Here is a 17,751-nt window from a genome sequence, read left to right as displayed (position 1 = left end):
ACCTCCCTCGGCTTTTATTACCGCTAATCATTTATTTAAGCTCAGTTTTTAAAACCTTAGGATGTAACTACAGCCCAGCCCATGCAGCAGTATATGAATGACTAACCTCGTATTGTGGATGGATTATCTCAGTTGTTCTCCTGGCTGAAGTTTGGTCCGTTTACAGCATCCTGCCATGCGATTACATTTGTTCCTGACCACCGAGAACACTCACGGTAACTTTTATCAAGTGGAAAAAAAGTTAGCTTGTTTATATTATGCTAACATAGCTGTGTCGCTAGCGGTCACGTAGCACATCATTATATACCAGCTAGCCAAACTTCAGTAACCCTACAAACGTCACTGCTGTTTAGCTTTCTGTCTTCATTTATGCTGGAAGTGATAGCAGAGCTGTACGTTTTAATTTGTTTCCAAAACCCCGCAGTCAGGACATGCTATATTGTATTTAGATAGAAGCTAGCTAACTCCCTGCTAACTTCTAACTCCGTTAAATGTCATAAATTCCGTTTTCATGGATGCCTGGATGTTAAACTCAATTGTTACACCTGGTAGAGCAGAACGCTGATCATTTTTATTAAAGATGAAAGAATTTAGACAGTTTTTCAACTCTCAGTAATGCCATAGTGATCGTTTGATATATGGACCTGCAGCGGAGTTTAGACCCAGACACGGCTAGTGACGTCAGACTGAACAACCGGATATTAAATGTTTCATTATCGGAAACATTTTAAGAGATACTTGTTATTCTTAACATCTTAACAGGTACTCTGACCTGTAACTATCGTAAAATGCTTCGACCGGAAATAGACACCTTTCGCGCATGCGGGGTACCGATCGGGTTTCCGGTACGGATCGGGTAGTGACAGTGTCCAAATTCATCGGCTGCATCCTCCTGAGGACCCTGCCTTTGCGGCGTACGTGGGCTGGGTCCTCAGAAGGTCGGATATGCCGGAAGTAAACGGCTGGGGAAATTGGACGGTCTAGCCTTCTGATTAGGCTCACCGCTGTCTCGGTGGAGTTTAATAAACTCGGTCCTCTGCTCCTTGCTATCTGCAATATAACAGGACACTGGAGTAAATTCTCGACCGTCTCATACTTCTGTTTAATCAGTTTTCTGTTTGATGTTTATTCAGCTGTGTAAAAACCAAGGAGGAACTCACCTGGGGGATTAATAAAGTTTTATTTTATCTAATCTAATCTAATAACTTTAATCTCAGCCAAACCGATTTACTCACGAACAAACAAAACACTGAAAAAGTGTAAAGTGTAATACAGGCATGTGCAGGGGGGGGGGGCTGGAGGGGCTTGAGCACCCGCCCCTTTCCTGATGGGTGCCCAAAGTGCCCTTTTGTTGAGGCAATTTTTAAAAAAAATTTATTTATTTATTTTTATATGTGTGTGCGTGCAGAGTCCTGTCTGTGCCCCTCAACAATAATATTTAACTATTAATCACAGTTTTGCTAAATAAAAGGATCTGGCTTGCATCAGTCACATGATCACATTTAACCAATGATCGCCCTTGATGGCAGAACGCGCTGGTTACGAGCCGGGAACGAGCTCACAAAGAGCACGCGCATTTGTTGCGGTCCGGAGCTGTAGGAGAAACACAAGTTAACTCAGAGACACAGACTGATGCGACAAACCCAGTAAGTAGGTGTACAGCGTACACTGTAGTGTGTAGCACCCAGGAGTATTAGCTTATTACGTACACGTTGGTAAGCTGTCTTGTGGTAATTTGACGAACTGAAACAAACGAGCGTGCTGTGTGTGCAACAGCGTGACAAACATTACCTGTCCTTTTATTAACTGCACATGTAGTGCTGGTCATAGCTGCTGGCTACCTGTGTAAGGCTGTCATGGGTCTGTAGCTCTGTCACCGTTTTAGTGAACATATTTAGTTTTAAAGTATTTAGAAACATATTTAGTTTTAAAGTAAGGCTTTTCCTGCCTTTCTGGGGGGATTATATTTCACTAAAAAAGTGATCTAATATGCATGTCCACATAATTATGCATTATTATTATAATATTCTAAAAAACACACGCTGTATTTTAAAGAACATACATTAAGAAGCAGATTATATTAGATTTATATTTTTAATAAGACAAAGTTTGGATTTTACAGCAGTAAAATTATTGTATCTCTACAGTTTAAAAATGTAATAAGCTTTGCCCCTGCACAGAGTGGATAGTGAAACAAATGGAATCATCATAAATACATTATTTCATATTTATTACTTCCCCCTCCTCTTTGCTTTATTATTGTAGCTCTAGTAATAAATAATAATGTAAGGATGCCCACAGTATATACAGTATTCTGAAGAAGGTCTAAAATGTCACTGTGTGTGTTTTATTTAGATGGATTTAAAAAAAAAAAATATTACTCATGATATAACATTGTCCAGACATGGCTGGTAAGGACATGAGGAGGAAACAGTAGGAGCTGTGTGAGGCTACTAAAGGCAGGGCTATAACATTTTTCTGTCATCATTTTATTATAGATTAAGTGCAAGAGTTGTTAGGTGTGGATAATTTGATTATAGTTTATTGCAATAGCAAGTTGTGCCTTGTTCTCAGATAGACAGCAAGTGGAGAGTGATGTATGAAATGATGGGATGGAAGGAAGAAGAGAAGCAAAGAGTGATTCACAGGCAGAGCCTAAATTATTTCTCACAGTTTTTTGTTGCCTTATGGTTCCAAGCGCTGTCACCAATCTTTGCATTTTGTTATTATCCCATGACACTTGTTTAATCAGCTACCATCTCTCCTGTGGACTTTTTAATGTCTACAGTCTCAGATCAACACAGCCCTGCCCTCCAGCACTATCAGCAGCAGGAGCAGCAGAAACACCTCAACAGCAACATTGTACCCATCAGGTAAAACATCGGCTACGTTTGCTTTGCCTTGTTGCCACCTCACAACAGTGATATAGTATGATGCGATCCCATATTAGATTGTTGATGAATGTGTGTTGTTGTTATTCAGCCTGGTTCAATGTGCCCCTTTTTAACTTTGAGCACCCGCCCATTTAAACGTCTCTGCACGGCCCTGGACTTATATATCACGTTTAACCTGAGTAGCGAAAGTCCGCGGTGATCTGAAAATGATGTGCCGGGAGTTGTGCCGTTCTCGGCGGCTTCAGTGACCCTCGAGCTCCCGGCTGGCTATAGTGCTGGTGGGTAGCAGACGTCTCCGAAAACGTCGAAGCACTTTTGCAAATGTGCGGTATCTTGATAAACCGAGCAGATATTTGATGTTTACACAGCTACTTTCTCGCCTGAAAATAAGTTAAAAGTTTATTTTGTGACCCAGAAAGATTAGTATGAGTAATTTTAAAACTTAGTAGCGGCCGCCAAATTGAGGAACTGGATTTGGTGGTCATGAAAATGGCATTAAACAAGTCCCCAGGGACAGATGGACTCACTACTAATTTTTATCAATTCTTCTGGAAGGACCTAAGAACTTTATTGTTTGATGCATTAAAGGAATCGATAGAGAAAAAAAGAACTGATGCCGAGCATGAAACAAGCGCTGATAACCCTGATCCCTAAATCGGGTAAGGATAAAAGAATTTTAGACAATTTAAGACCCATCACCTTAAACACTGACTATAAGATCCTGTCTGGAGCTGTAGCTGAGAGGCTAAAGAAAGGCATCTCAAACATTATCAGTGAAACGCAATCAGGTTTTTTGAAAGGAAGACTAATTCATAACAATATTGGGCTGGTTTTGGACCTCCTTGAGTACAGTGAAATAATCCAAGATGTCACGGTCCTGAGTCTGTGGACTCAGTGTTTTTCTGTTTGTATTAGTTATCTTTGATTTCATGATGTGTTTTGATTCTCTTGGGTTTGATTTTTGTCGCTAGTATTCCTAACTCCCTAGGTCCTTGGCATTTCTTGTGTTCTCCTTCTTAGGTCGTGGTTCTGTGTTACTTCTGTTAGTATACAGTCATCTCTGTCAGTGTGTCTCTTGTTCTGTCACTGTATCCCCTAGTTTAGTCCACGTCTGTTCAGTTTCCTGTTTTACTTTGAAAGTCTGTGTACTATGTCAATGTGTTGAGTTTTGCCGCCCCTTGTCTTGTCATGTCTGATGAGTCCCAGCTGTGTTCTCCTCCTGTTTCACATTCCCTAATCACCTCAGTATGTATTTAAGCCCTGTGTTTTTCCCTGCCAGTTGTTGCGTCCTCCACGTTTGTTGTGTGTGTATTCGTTGTCGTCTACCTTCAGCATCTCCAGTCTAGTTAGTTTAAGTTGTTGTTTATGTATCGCCAAGGGTGACTCACCAGCAAATAAAGCTGTCGTTTAAGTTAATGTTTTGTCTCTGAGTCCTGCACGTGGGTCCAGCCACTGACAGCCACACAACTCATCGTGACACAAGAGAGAGGATACATCCTGTTCTTGGATTTTTACAAAGCATTTGACTCAGTTGAACATACGTTCATATTAAAAACTCTGCAGTCTTTTGGTTTTGGACAGGAATTTATCAATGTTATAGAGATGCTATATAATGACATTAACAGCTCTGTTTTGCTAGAACATGGTACATGTTCAAGGTTTGAGGTTAATAGAGGGATAAGGCAGGGATGTAGCAGCTCACCACTTCTGTTCATCATGGTTGCTGAGCTGTTGTCTATTTTGATTAAAAACAGTCACATTGAGGGGTTAACTGTGATGGGTGAACAGATAATAATCAGTCAGCTCGCAGATGATACCACCCTGTTTCTAAAAAACGAGGACCAGATTCCTTTAGCCTTACAGGCGATCAACCACTTCTCCAAAGCTTCTGGCCTACAGCTGAATATTAATGAATAAGAAATTCTAGCTCTGCATGAGTGTACCCTGCAAGCAATAAATAATATACAGATAAAAAAAGAGGTGAAGTATCTGGGCATTGTAATTTGCAAGGATAAGACATCAACTGAAAATAAGAATATCTGTGCCAATATAGAAAAGTGTAAGTCAATTTTAAACAGGTGGCTGCAAAGGGACATAACTCTGTTTGGGAGAATCTTGCTAACCAAAATGGACAGTCTGTCCAGACTAATCTATCCAGCCTTTTCTCTGCCCATATCTCCAAAACGAATTCAATCTATAAATAATCTTAATTTTAGGTTCATATGGAGGAACAAATGTCATTATATAAAGAAAAATGATATGATTAAGAATTATGAAGAGGGTGGGGCTAATGCCATTGACTTTGATGTTATGAATGGTGTACTAAAACTGAAATGGTTAAGATCTTTCATTAGGAACAAAAATTCCTTTTGGAACATTATTCCCAATGTGATTTTTGGCAAAATGGGTGGAATAGACTTTTTGTTACGTTGTGACTTTGATTGCAGTTCGTTACCTGTTAAACTCTCAGCTTTCCATCAGCAGGTCCTTCTCTACTGGAAGATCTTAAGGGATTTGGGCTGTAGCTCATTTTACGGATGATAATGGGGTCTTATTAAAACATGAGACGTTTTGTGAGAAATTTGATGTAAGATGTACTGCTAACAGATATAAATCCCTAGTGAAAGCCATCCCAGTCCCTTTGAGATCAAGGATAAAAGAAGATATTGTGCACTCTAAAATTTCTCCTGGACTGAGGCAGCTCTGCATAGCTGGAGTTGAATTTGGTGACAGCAGGTTTACAAACAAAGTGATCAGGAATATTTTGATCAACGACATTTGCCCTAATCCGGTTAAAAGAAATTATATCCTTAAAGAATTTGAGACCATGGAGGTTAAGGCGATAAGAAAAAAGTATATTTCACTTCCTCTTTCCCCTAAAGTAAAAGAGGTTCACTTTAAAATCATTAATGAGGTTTATCCAACCAATGAATTCTTAAGACGGAAATTTAACTTAGATGTGAACGCCTGCACATTTTGTGAAAATGATATTGAAAGTCTGGATCACTTGTTTTTCTACTGTGAATCAGTGCACTCCTTCTGGACTGACATGTGGAGCTGGCTACAGTCCAGGAGAATTCAGTTACCACATTTGACGGTGACAGTAATAAAGTTTGGAATACTTGCTGAGAATGCAGATTTTGACCTGTTGATTAGGACGATTTTGTTAATGGGAAAATTTTTTCTTCACAAATGCAGATACTTTAAAGCTAAACCATTTATAAACAGAAGGCTGAATGACTTTAAACTCTGGGCTAAATCGCTGAAACTTGTGAATAACAAGAAAGCTCATAAACTTGTTGTTTTATTTAACGAGTTTAATCTATGTTAAAAAAAAAGAAACCTCCCTATTTTATAATCATGACTGCCATTTTTTGCTCATGGTATTTTTTGCCTTTGGTTCAAATCCTTCAAAATACATACAAAATCAGTATTGATACTGACGTAAATGAATAGAAATAGAGATGGACCGATACGTAATATCGCATCGGTCCATCTCTATTTCCCTTTCTGGATTAAGTAAGGTTGTAAAAGCAGCTCGATGTACAACCTGTTCTTTGGATCCTCTACCAGCCTGGGCTATAAAGGAACTGTGGTCAGCATTAGGACCCTACAACCTGTTTCTTTTAAATACTTCATTGAGTCTTTCCTGAATGTTTTAAATCAGCTGTGGTAGTACCAATCTTGAAAAAGCCTGGACTGGATGTTGACATGGTCGCAAATAGGGCAGGGTATCGTCACTGAATTCTAGAATCGATTTGATTCCGATTCACAAGGTCCTGAATCAATTCGATCCACGATTCGATTCAATTCGATTTGAATCTGGGAAATTTTGCCTCAGATAGTCAGAAATATTATAATTCAGATCAGTACATTTACATATTTTTGTATCTATAAAAAGGAAGCTGACACTCGCAAGACTTTATCAAAGGTGTGAGCATCACAGCAGAGGCCTTTGTGTCAAAGTAGCTGAAGATAAAACAGAAAAACATGAAGGTGGTTTTATAAAAATATTCTACAGTAGATCAAAAACGAAAGAAAACCATTAATCGACATATGAACATTACCTCTGAAGTTACAGCGGTTTTATGACAGACACAGCGTTTTGCAATTTGCATAATTTTAAAAAGTTTAAATTTGTTCAGAAGCCTGTTGAACGGCAGAAATTAGGTTTTCTTTTCGGAAGTAAGTAAAAGGAAAAAAACAGCGGCCGACAGCGCTGTAAACAACGGTAGACTTGTGCGTAACAAGCAAGCGAATAATGCAGAAAACAGATTTTTAGACAGGAAACTGTGTGTGTGAGAGAGAGAGAGAGAGAGCTGTGCATGACGTGTGATTTTATCCTGGTGGAAGCAAAACAGCAAAAGTCAGAGTGAGTTCATGACGATGTTTATGTGAAGCGTAGTTTGGATCTTCTTTTGCTGCTGGTTCAGTCAATATTGTTTGGAGAGAGATAAAACTAACAGCTTTAGAATCAGCGTAAAAAGGACGTAAACACAAAGCTCGGAGCCGCCGAAACATCAGAATCAGCGAGCTGTCGGCTTTCAGCCCCGACCGTGTCCGTGCCATCGGGTGAGAAAGGCGACATCTCACTGATTCTGATGTGTCGGCGGCTCTGAGCTTTGTGTTTACGTCTTTGTGCAGAATCCGTGTTCCTGCTCTCATTTACTGTTTCAGCTGTTTGGTGGTTGTTAAAGTTTTGTGAGGTTTAACCTGAGATTCTGGCGTTGGTGCAAAATGCAGCTGCTCGCATTTTAACAAGAACTGGGAAATTTGAGCACATTACCCTGTTCTGAGATGTCTTCACTGGCTACCTTGTCAGGTTCGAGCAGATTTTAAGGTCCTGCTGCTCACCTACAAGGCTTTAAACGGATTGGCACCTTCATACCTCTCCGACCTTTTACACCTTTATGTTCCATCTCGTGCTCTCCGATCTCAGGACTCTGGTCTTCTAAAAGTTCTTAGAGCCAGAAAAAAGACAATTGGAGAGCTTTTTCTTTTCATGCCCCGTTTCTGTGGAACAACCTCCCACAAGATATTCGGCAGGCTGCTCTGTGGAGGTTTTTAAAACCAAGTTGAAGACACATTTGTTCACCCGATCCTACATGTCTTAATTCTATGGCTTTTAGTTTTTACATTTTTATTGTTTTTAACTTGTATTGTGTCTTTTACCTGTATTGCTATGTATCGCTTTTATTTAATTTATCTCTTTAGTTGTACAGCACTTTGTTTGAAAGCGCTTTATAAATAAAGTTATTATTATTATTATTATTACAAGGTCCACGTTTACGGGAACATCTGCTACAGATATGGGAGAATATTTGATTTCTATTGTAGACAGAAGCCACGGGTGTGTTCAGTCAAACGTTTAGAATAAACTTTGGTCTATAAATGTGTTTCATGATTTATTTTTAACTCCAACTGCTTATTTGTACTATGCTTTCATTTCAGAGTGCAATGAGAAATAAAAAGGATATTTTCAATAAAACTGTCACGATCCTGGGTCTGTGACTCAGTGTTTTCTGATTTGTATTGTTAATCTTTGATTTCATGATGTGTCTTTGTTTATTCTTACGTTTTGGTTCTGTGTTTTGTTGTACCTCTAAGTTCAGTCTTTGTATTTCCTGCTTTGTTGTGAAGGTCCGTGTCTCATGTCAGTGTGTTTAGTTTGCATTTCCTCTGTCTCGTCTTGTCAATCACTCCCAGCTGTGTCCTCCTTCTGTGTCTCATTCCCTCGTTATCCCTCTGTGTATTTAAACCTTGTGTTTGCCTCTGTTAGTTGCTGGTTTGTCTGTGTATCTGTCAGGGTCCTGGGTCTCCTGAGCTAGTGGTTTCAGTTCTTTGTGATTTTTGTGTTATGTCAGTTTCGTTTGTGAGTTATTCTATGCTTCCTAGGTTTTGATTCCCTGCCCCCCTTGTTTCTCTGTGCACTCTGTTCTGTGTTTAGTCTTCTCTGTCCATTTGTTCCGCCCTGTGTTGTTGCCTTCTGTGTCTCCCTCTGTGTAACTGTCTATATAGTGATGTGTTGTGGTGCTTTGCTCCCACCCCTTGTGTTCCGTGTTTTCGTCTTCCCTTCGTGTACTTCTTCATATTCGTGTACTATTAGTTTTTAGGTTTTTGCTTAGTTTCCATGCTCACCTTCGCCATTTCTGTTTGTATCACCATGTGATGAATAAACTCGCATCTGAGCTGCCTGCATAAAGGGTCCTTTAATAATTTACACACGGCTCGCAAACCGTGACGAAAACACTGGAAAAATTGGGCTGTTCTAAAACGTTTGACGGGTAGTGTATATATTTAGTTTATATATTTTCTTTATTTATAATAGTTTGTTTTATATTGTAGCAAAGTGTTACTTGGATACTTCTCTATGTGCTTCTTCATGTGCAATTTTGTTGCATTCTGAGCCTAAGAAATTTATTGTGATGAACTGCTGTTAGAATCAAGTTAAATTCTGATAAATCAGACAATTACCTCTCCAGCTGTTGTTACAGTCTTTGTTTATCGGGTCCTTACAGGGTAAAAGATGACGACACCTAAAGAAATCCTTCTGGGGACTTTGGAGGATTTGGGACGTGATGACTTTGAAAAATTCAAGTGGCATCTGAAGAACGGGTCTGTAGAAGGTTTACCAGCAATCCCAGTGAGTAAACTGGAGAATGCAGAGAGGACGGACATAGTGGATCTGATGTTTGATACCTACTCTATCAACACTTTTGAAGTCACTAAAAATCTTTTGGGGAGGATAAACAAGAATGATCTGTTGGAGAATTTAAATAAAACCATCCCAGAACCCACAGGTAAGTCAGGGAATGACTAAACAAAAAATACATAAACAATAAAAACATTAGTTAACATTACACAGGTGCCATTAAAATCCATATAAATAATAACTCCAAAACACTTGCCAACACTTTCAGGAGTGAGAGACTGCAGAAAGCCAACAGTTTATATGTGTTTTATGCATCTGCACAAATAACCTCCTGTGTACACACATGAATATCTGCTCTTTGGGTTGGTTTGATTAAAATGGGACCAGCAGCAGGTTTTCTGCCCATTTTACAGATTTATATTGTCAGATTGGTTTTAGAGCTGTTTTATCAACATAAACACACACCAATGAGTTAAACTGCAGGAATGTCTTAAAGACAGAAAGACCTGGATGGCCGCTAACTTTCTGCTTCTTAATTCAGATCAAACTGAGGTTATTGTACTCGGCCCTGAAAATCTTAGAAATATGGTATCTAAGCAGATTCTTACCCTGGATGGCATTACCTTGGCCTCCAGTAACACTGTGAGGAACCTTGGAGTCATTTTTGACCAGGACATGTCCTTCAACGCACATATTAAACAAATATGTAAGACTGCTTTCTTCCATTTGTGCAACATCTCTAAAGTTAGAAATATCCTGTCTCAGAGTGACGCTGAAAAACTAGTTCTGTCATGGTCCTGGGTCGTTCAGCGTTTTGTTTCATTTTTGGTATCACCTTGTGTACTTTGTGTTAATTCTGATTTTGTATTAGTTCTTAGGTTGATCTCTACCTGTGTCTTTCCTCTGTGTTCTGTTCGTGTCCCCGAGTTTGTGTTGTAAAACAGTCTGTTTCCTGTTTTACTTTGAAGGTTTGTGTCTCGTCTTGTGAATTAGGATCAGCTGTGCTCCCCTCCTGTGTGTCATTCCCTCATTACCTTGTGTGTATTTATAGTATGTGTCTGCCTGTGTTCCTCGTTGTGTCGTCTGCATTACTGTGTTAATCAGTGTTACTACTCGTCTCTCTATCCAGCCTTCTTTGTGTCATCTCTGTGTATTCCCCGCTGTCCTTATGTTTTCAGGTTTGTCTGTTACAGTGGCAAAAGTATTCGGCCCCCTTGAACTTTTCCACATTTTGTCACATTACAGCCACAAACATGAATCAATTTTATTGGAATTCCAGGTGAAAGACCAACACAAAGTGGTGTACACGTGAGAAGTGGAACGAGAATCATACATGACTCCAAACATTTTTTACAAATAAATAACTGCAAAGTGGGGTGTGCGTAATTATTCAGCCCCCTTTGGTTTGAGTGCAGTCAGTTGCACATAGACGTTGCCTGATGAGTGCTAATGACTAAATAGAGTGCACCTGTGTGTAATCGAACAAGGCCGAACAAGGAGAGCGCTGATCAGAAATGCAGCCAAGAGGCCCATGGTGACTCTGGACGAGCTGCAGAGATCTACAGCTCAGGTGGGGGAATCTGTCCATAGGACAACTATTAGTCGTGCACTGCACAAAGTTGGCCTTTATGGAAGAGTGGCAAGAAGAAAGCCATTGTTAACAGAAAACCATAAGAAGTGCCGTTTGCAGTTTGCCACAAGCCATGTGGGGGACACAGCAAACATGTGGAAGAAGGTGCTCAGGTCAGATGAGACCAAAATGGAACTTATTGTTCAAAATGCAAAACGCTATGTGTGGTGGAAAACTAACACTGCACATCACTCTGAACACACCATCCCCACTGTCAAATATGGTGGTGGCAGCATCATGCTCTGGGGGTGCTTCTCTTCAGCAGGGACAGGGAAGCTGGTCAGAGTTGATGGGAAGATGGATGGAGCCAAATACAGGGCAATCTTGGAAGAAAACCTCTTGGAGTCTGCAAAAGACTTGAGACTGGGGCGGAGGTTCAGCTTCCAGCAGGACAGCGACCCTAAACATAAAGCCAGGGCAACAATGGAATGGTTTAAAACAAAACATATCCATGTGTTAGAACGGCCCAGTCAAAGTCCAGATCTAAATCCAATCAGGAGTCTGTGGCAAGATCTGAAAACTGCTGTTCACAAACGCTGCCCATCTAATCTGACTGAGCTGGAGCTGTTTTGCAAAGAAGAATGGGCAAGAATTTCAGTCTGTAGATGTGCAAAGCTGGTAGAGACAGACCCTAAAAGACTGGCAGCTGTAACTGCAGCAAAAGCTGGTTCTACAAAGTATTGACTCAGGGGGCTGAATAATTACGCACACCCCACTTTGCAGTTATTTATTTGTACAAAATGTTTGGAGTCATGTATGATTTTCGTTCCACTTCTCACGTGTGCACCACTTTGTGTTGGTCTTTCACCTGGAATTCCACTAACATTGATTCATGTTTGTGGCTGTAATGTGACAAAATGTGGAAAAGTTCAAGGGGGCCGAATACTTTTGCAAGCCACTGTAGTTTTTCCAGTTTAGGTTTATGTTTAGTTCTGCCCTCACCTTGGTTTGTTCACTGTAAATAAAACCTCACTCGCATCTCCACCACTGTCTGCAACTTGGGTCCTCATTTAACTCCACCGCACGACTGCTGCCCCAGCCGTGACAAGTTTATGCATTTATTACGTCAAGGCTGGACGACTGTAATTCATTATTATCAGCAAGTCCTAAAAACTCGCTGAAAAGGCTTCAGCTAATCCAAAATGCTGCAGCAAGAGTCCTGACAGGGACTAGAAAGAGAGAGCAGATTTCTCCTGTTTTGGCTTCCCTTCATTGGCTTCCTGTTAAATCCAGAATTGAATTCAAAATCCTGCTCCTCACATACAAGGTCTTAAATAATCAGGCCCCATCTTATCTTAATGACCTTGTAGTACCATATCCCCCTATTAGAGCACTTCGCTCTCGCTCTGCAGGCCTACTTGTTGTTCACAGAGTATTTAAAAGTAGAATGGGAGGCAGAGCCTTCAGTTTTCAGGACCCAAAAAGATAGTTGGGGTTTTTTCTGTTGTATTATTGTAGGTTCTTTATCTTACAATATAAAGCACATTGGGGTGACTGTTGTTGTTATTTGGAGGAATTAATAAAAAAAACTTTTATACTTGAAATTCTTTCATTTATTCTACATATTTATTCATTACTGGCTCCATAGTGTTGTTTATGTAATATGTGAAATGTTGCTAGTATTGATTTGGTGCTGTATAAATAAACATAATTAAATCAAATGTGTCTCTATAAAACCTGCCCTCAGTTATAACCCAAGTGTCAGGGCTCAATAGCTCATGAAAAGGAATGGAGTCAAGCACAGAACCAAAAAACGGAGGCTGAGTGACTTTTAACAGAAATGTATTTTACTAGATTTCTTGACGGAGAAAGCTGAATCACGGCTAAATTCAACAGCAAGCGAGGTATTATGAGAAGTGCAGAGCTGAGGCCAGAACATAAGCTGAGGCAGGTCAAAGGAACAACAGGGGCAGAAACGGGCGAATAGAAACTATCCAGGATCACTGGAACAAAGGAGATAATAATCAGAGTGGTCCACAGTGTAGTGAATGAGTCCAAGATTTAAAAACTAAGAGGTGTTACGTGGCTGCAGGTGGAGATCAGCTGGAGGAGGAGATGAATTAAATCTGGGTACAGAGTGAGATGTGGGTGCACAGGGAGGCAGGCAGGTGAGGATGGCAGTTTGCAAGAGTGAGTTTTCCCAGCAGTGGCAGGCCAGAATCCTGAGGCGTGACTTATGGCGAGAGTTGGAAGATGTATCCAGGTGCCGACTAGGGAACAGGAAAAGAGGGTTACGCGAAACAAGCTGAGGAGCACAAGACAAAATGTGAGGCAGAGAACTGACTGTGCTAAGCACACAATCTGGAGAAGGTTCATTGTGAGTGCTGCTCATAAATACTGCCGGAGTAATTGGCAACAGGTGAGGAGCAGGGAGGAGTGAGGAGGGCTCCACCCAGGGGAGGAGAGCTGATGCTGTGGAAAGTTACTCAGACTCACTCGGATCATGACACCAAGAGTCCAGTGAACTGAACACATAACCACAGTAACCAGAATGCAGTTTTCTCATTTGTGTCATTTGCTGTTTATTCATGCAGAGATTCTCACTGAGTGTCAGCTCAAACTCAAGTCAGACCTGAAGCAGAAGTTCCAGTGTGTGCTCGAGGGGATTTCTACAACAGAAAACCCGACCCTCCTGAGTCAGATCTACACAGAGCTCTACATCACAGGGGGAGGGACTGCAGAGGTTAATGATGAACATGAGGTCAGACAGATTGAAACAGCATCCAGGAAACCAGACAGACCAGAAACAACCATCAGACAAGAAGACATCTTTAAACTCCCACCTGGAAGAGATAAACCAATCAGAACAGTGCTGACAATGGGAGTGGCTGGCATTGGGAAAACAGTCCTAACACAGAAGTTCACCCTGGACTGGGCTGAAGACAAAGCCAACCAGGACATCCAGTTCATGTTTCCATTCACTTTCAGAGAGCTGAATCTGCTGAAAGAGGAAAAGTTCAGCTTGGTGGAACTTGTTCATCACATCTTTACTGAAACCAAAAAAGCAGGAATCTACATCTTTGAAGACTTCCAGGTTGTGTTCATCTTTGATGGTCTGGATGAGTGTCGACCTCCTCTGGACTTCCACAAAACTGCAATCCTGACTGACCCTAGAAAGTCCACCTCAGTGGATGTGCTGCTGATAAACCTCATCAGGGGGAAACTGCTTCCCTCTGCTCGCCTCTGGATAACCACACGACCTGCAGCAGCCAATAAGATCCTTTGTGACATTGTTGACATGGTGACAGAAGTCAGAGGGTTCACTGACCCACAGAAGGAGGAGTACTTCAGGAAGAGATTCAGAGATGAGGAGCAGGCCAGCAGCATCATCTCCCACATCAAGACATCACGAAGCCTCCACATCATGTGCCACATCCCAGTCTTCTGCTGGATCACTGCTACAGTTCTGGAGTTTGTCATGAAGAACAAAGAGAGCAAAGATCTGCCTAAGACTCTCACAGAGCTCTACCTACGTCTTGTGCTATTTCACCTAAAAACGAAGGACATCAAGTATGATGGAGGAGCTGAGACAGAGTCATGCAGGAAGATCATTGAGTCTCTGGGAAAACTGGCCTTTGATCAGCTGCAGAAAGGAAACCTGATCTTCTATGAATCAGACCTGACAGAGTGTGGCATCGATATCAGAGCAGCCTCAGTGTACTCAGGAGTGTTCACACAGATCTTTAAAGCTGATGAGTGCCACATGTTCAACAACGTTGTTTACTGTTTCATCCATCTGAGCATTCAGGAGTTCTTTGCTGCTCTTCATGTCTATCTGACCTTCATCAACTCTGGAGTCAACCTGCTTAAGAAACAATCTCCTCTCTTTAAAATCTTCCAGAAAACACTTACTGTAAAAGACTTCTACCAGAGTGCTGTGGACAAAGCCTTAGAGAGTCCAAATGGACACCTGGACTTGTTCCTCCGCTTCCTCCTGGGTCTTTCACTGCAGACCAATCAGGATCTCCTATGCATGCTGACACAGACAGGAAGTAGCTCACAGACCAATCAGGAAACAGTTCACTACATCAAGAAGAAGCTCAGTGGGAAACTGTCTGCAGAGAAAAGCATCAACCTGTTCCACTGTCTGAATGAACTGGATGATCGTTCTCTAGTGGAGGAGATCCAACAGTCCCTGAGATCAGGACGTCTCTCCACAGATCAACTGTCTCCTGCTCAGTGGTCGGCTCTGGTCTTCATCTTACTGTCATCAGATCTGGATGAGTTCGACCTGGAGAAATACTCCGGTTCAGAGAAGGCATTTTTGAAGCTGCTGCCAGTGGTCAAAGCATCCAAGAAAGTGCTGTAAGTGAATCTATGAACAAATATGTTTAATAATGCTAGATGAATAAAATAATATGTCTCCATTGTTATTCTTCCTCAGGCTGAGAGATTGTAAACTCTCAAAAAGAAGCTTTGAAGCTTTGTCTGAAATTCTCAGCTCCCCATCCAATCATCTGAGAGAGCTGGACCTGAGCTCGGACAAACTGCAGGATTCAGAATTGGATTTGCTGTGTGTTGGACTAAAGAGTCCTGACTGTAAACTTGAAACTCTCAGGTAAGGATACAGACGTTTTGACACTTTTTGACTCTTAAATCTGTAAGTTTATCTTGATGCGGACGTTCAAAGTCAGCACAATTTTCCTTTTAAGTTCCTGAGTTTATATTTTTGACTGTCAGGTTGTCTGGACAGATGTTTTTATTTTATTTTGTTTTTTTTACTTGTCCCTAAAGTCAGAACTAAACCCACATGTAGATGACTTTCTGTTACTGGAGCAGCCTTCCTGAAGACAGCAGTGTGTTTTCATGCTTTTAAAGCCAAACTCACCTTTCTGACCTGGCTTTCATTTATTATCTATTTTTGTTTGTTTATTATATATTTATTTCTACTGTTTAACTACTGCTCACATCTGTTATCCTCCTTTTTAATTGTTCATTTCTTTTTACCCAGTGTTTCTATATTGCACTTTGTATTTGTCTATATTTATCATGCACTACTTTGCTCATTTATTGTTTGCTTTTAATGTTATTAAATTTCGGTTCTTTTGGTATTCTTTATGGCCAAAAAGACACGGCTCAAAAGTGGTCTTTTTACTTTTTAAGTTATTAAATTTGTAACTGTAGTGATTTGTGTGTGTGACAGAGAGGCACTGCTAGGGATTTTTGACACAAGTTGTTCTTGTAAAATCAGTCTGTGAAGGTTCTCAGACATCCAGGTCATCGTAGTCTAAGAAGCTTGGAAAGAAAAGCATCTGGACTTCTTTAAGTTTCCTTGAAGATGTTTCACCTCTTATGAGAGAAGCGTCTTCAGTTCTAAGGGTCAAATGGTGGAGTGGGGCAGTCAGTGAAAGGGCAATGGTAGTGGCTCAGGGTTTGTATGTTTGGGGGGTTCAGAGGGAAAAGATGAATGCAGGTCTGGAGTTGCTGTGTGAGAGCAGGGAGTGAATCTGATCAAACATGAGTGTCATGAAGCCTGTTTGCAGTTATTTGCACTGTTTTCGACTCTGGATGTTGTTTCTGTTCAGCTGTGAGTATAAAAGGCTCCATTCTACAACCTGTTTGTGTTAGTTGTTCAATAGAAACATTATTTGGTGCTGATGTTGCACTTCTTTTAGTCACAACCAAAGAGTTTTTGAAGTCTGCATCAGACTGATTTAAATGACTTTTGAATATTACTTTAAATACTTTAGATTTAAAGTTCTGAAAAAAGTTTAAATACAAAGATCAGTATTGTCTAATGTTTTGGCTGCAGTGTGTTTTTGCAGACAGGTATAACAGAACAGCTTTAGTGTTTAGATTTTTTAAACTTGAGTATGAACTTATACAAAATGCAGCAAGATATTAAAAAAAAAAAGTGGCATCGTTCCATCTCTGCTTTGATTAGAGACACAGCTCTAATCAAAGAGGTGGTCCGCTTGCCTCCGCCCCAGAGAGAAGGGTTACATCTCCTGGGTTTAGGTGTTTTCCAATTTGTCATCATTTTGAAAAGTTTACATTTCTTCAGTGTTGAGCAGCAGAAATGAGGCTTTACTGTCAGAGGCCGACAGCACTGAACACAACAGCAGACTGGTGGGTAATAAACAGTGAATGATGCAGAAACAGATGTTTGAAGCTGTTCTTGGAGTACACTGAGAGAGAGAGAGCTGTGCAGGCAGGAACAGCCAAAGTCAGAGAGAATTCATGAGCATATTGATCAAACGTGAAGCAGAGTTTGGATCTTCTTTTGCTGCTGCTTCACTCAGTTTTGGTTGGAGACAGATGAAACCTGCAGCTTCAGGATCTGTGAGCTGTCCACTTTCAGCCCCGACGGCGTGTCCGTGTACGTGCCGTCGAGTGAACGATCCACGCTCTGTGTTTCCATCTTTGTGTGTTTAGCTGCTCTCATTTACTGTTTTAGCTGTTTGCTGCTTGTTGAAATAGTTTGTGAGCTTTAACCTGAGATTCTGGCAAAATACATTTATATTAAACATCGATTCAGGATTGAATGAATCAACATCGTTTTATTCAAATTAAAACCATTTAAATGGGAACATGAATTTTTTACAGCCGCCTCTAATGCTGGGTAATGTCAGCTG

At 40.7% G+C, this 17,751-nt stretch overlaps 2 protein-coding genes across 2 annotated transcripts in view; both read left to right on the top strand.

Moving 5' to 3' along the window:
• Nucleotides 1-17,751, top strand: part of LOC308394299 (uncharacterized protein) — a 1,060,216-nt gene that overhangs the window by 965,521 nt on the left and 76,944 nt on the right. The gene's annotated exons all lie outside the window — the stretch shown is intronic.
• Nucleotides 1,580-15,935, top strand: LOC308394304 (NLR family CARD domain-containing protein 3-like). The gene is made up of 6 exons (XM_080878562.1): nucleotides 1,580-1,646; nucleotides 2,789-2,873; nucleotides 9,413-9,694; nucleotides 13,711-15,481; nucleotides 15,561-15,734; nucleotides 15,911-15,935. The coding sequence occupies exons 3-6, from the start codon at nucleotides 9,421-9,423 to the stop codon at nucleotides 15,918-15,920; spliced, it is 2,229 nt and encodes a 742-aa protein (XP_080734688.1). The 5' UTR covers nucleotides 1,580-1,646; nucleotides 2,789-2,873; nucleotides 9,413-9,420; the 3' UTR covers nucleotides 15,921-15,935.

The sequence above is a fragment of the Rhamphochromis sp. 'chilingali' genome (genome assembly GCF_963969265.1).
Source record: "Rhamphochromis sp. 'chilingali' genome assembly, chromosome: 3".
NCBI lineage: Eukaryota > Metazoa > Chordata > Actinopteri > Cichliformes > Cichlidae > Rhamphochromis > Rhamphochromis sp. 'chilingali'.
The sequence above is the reverse complement of the archived record's forward strand: the minus strand, read 5'-3'. Positions and strand labels throughout refer to the sequence as shown.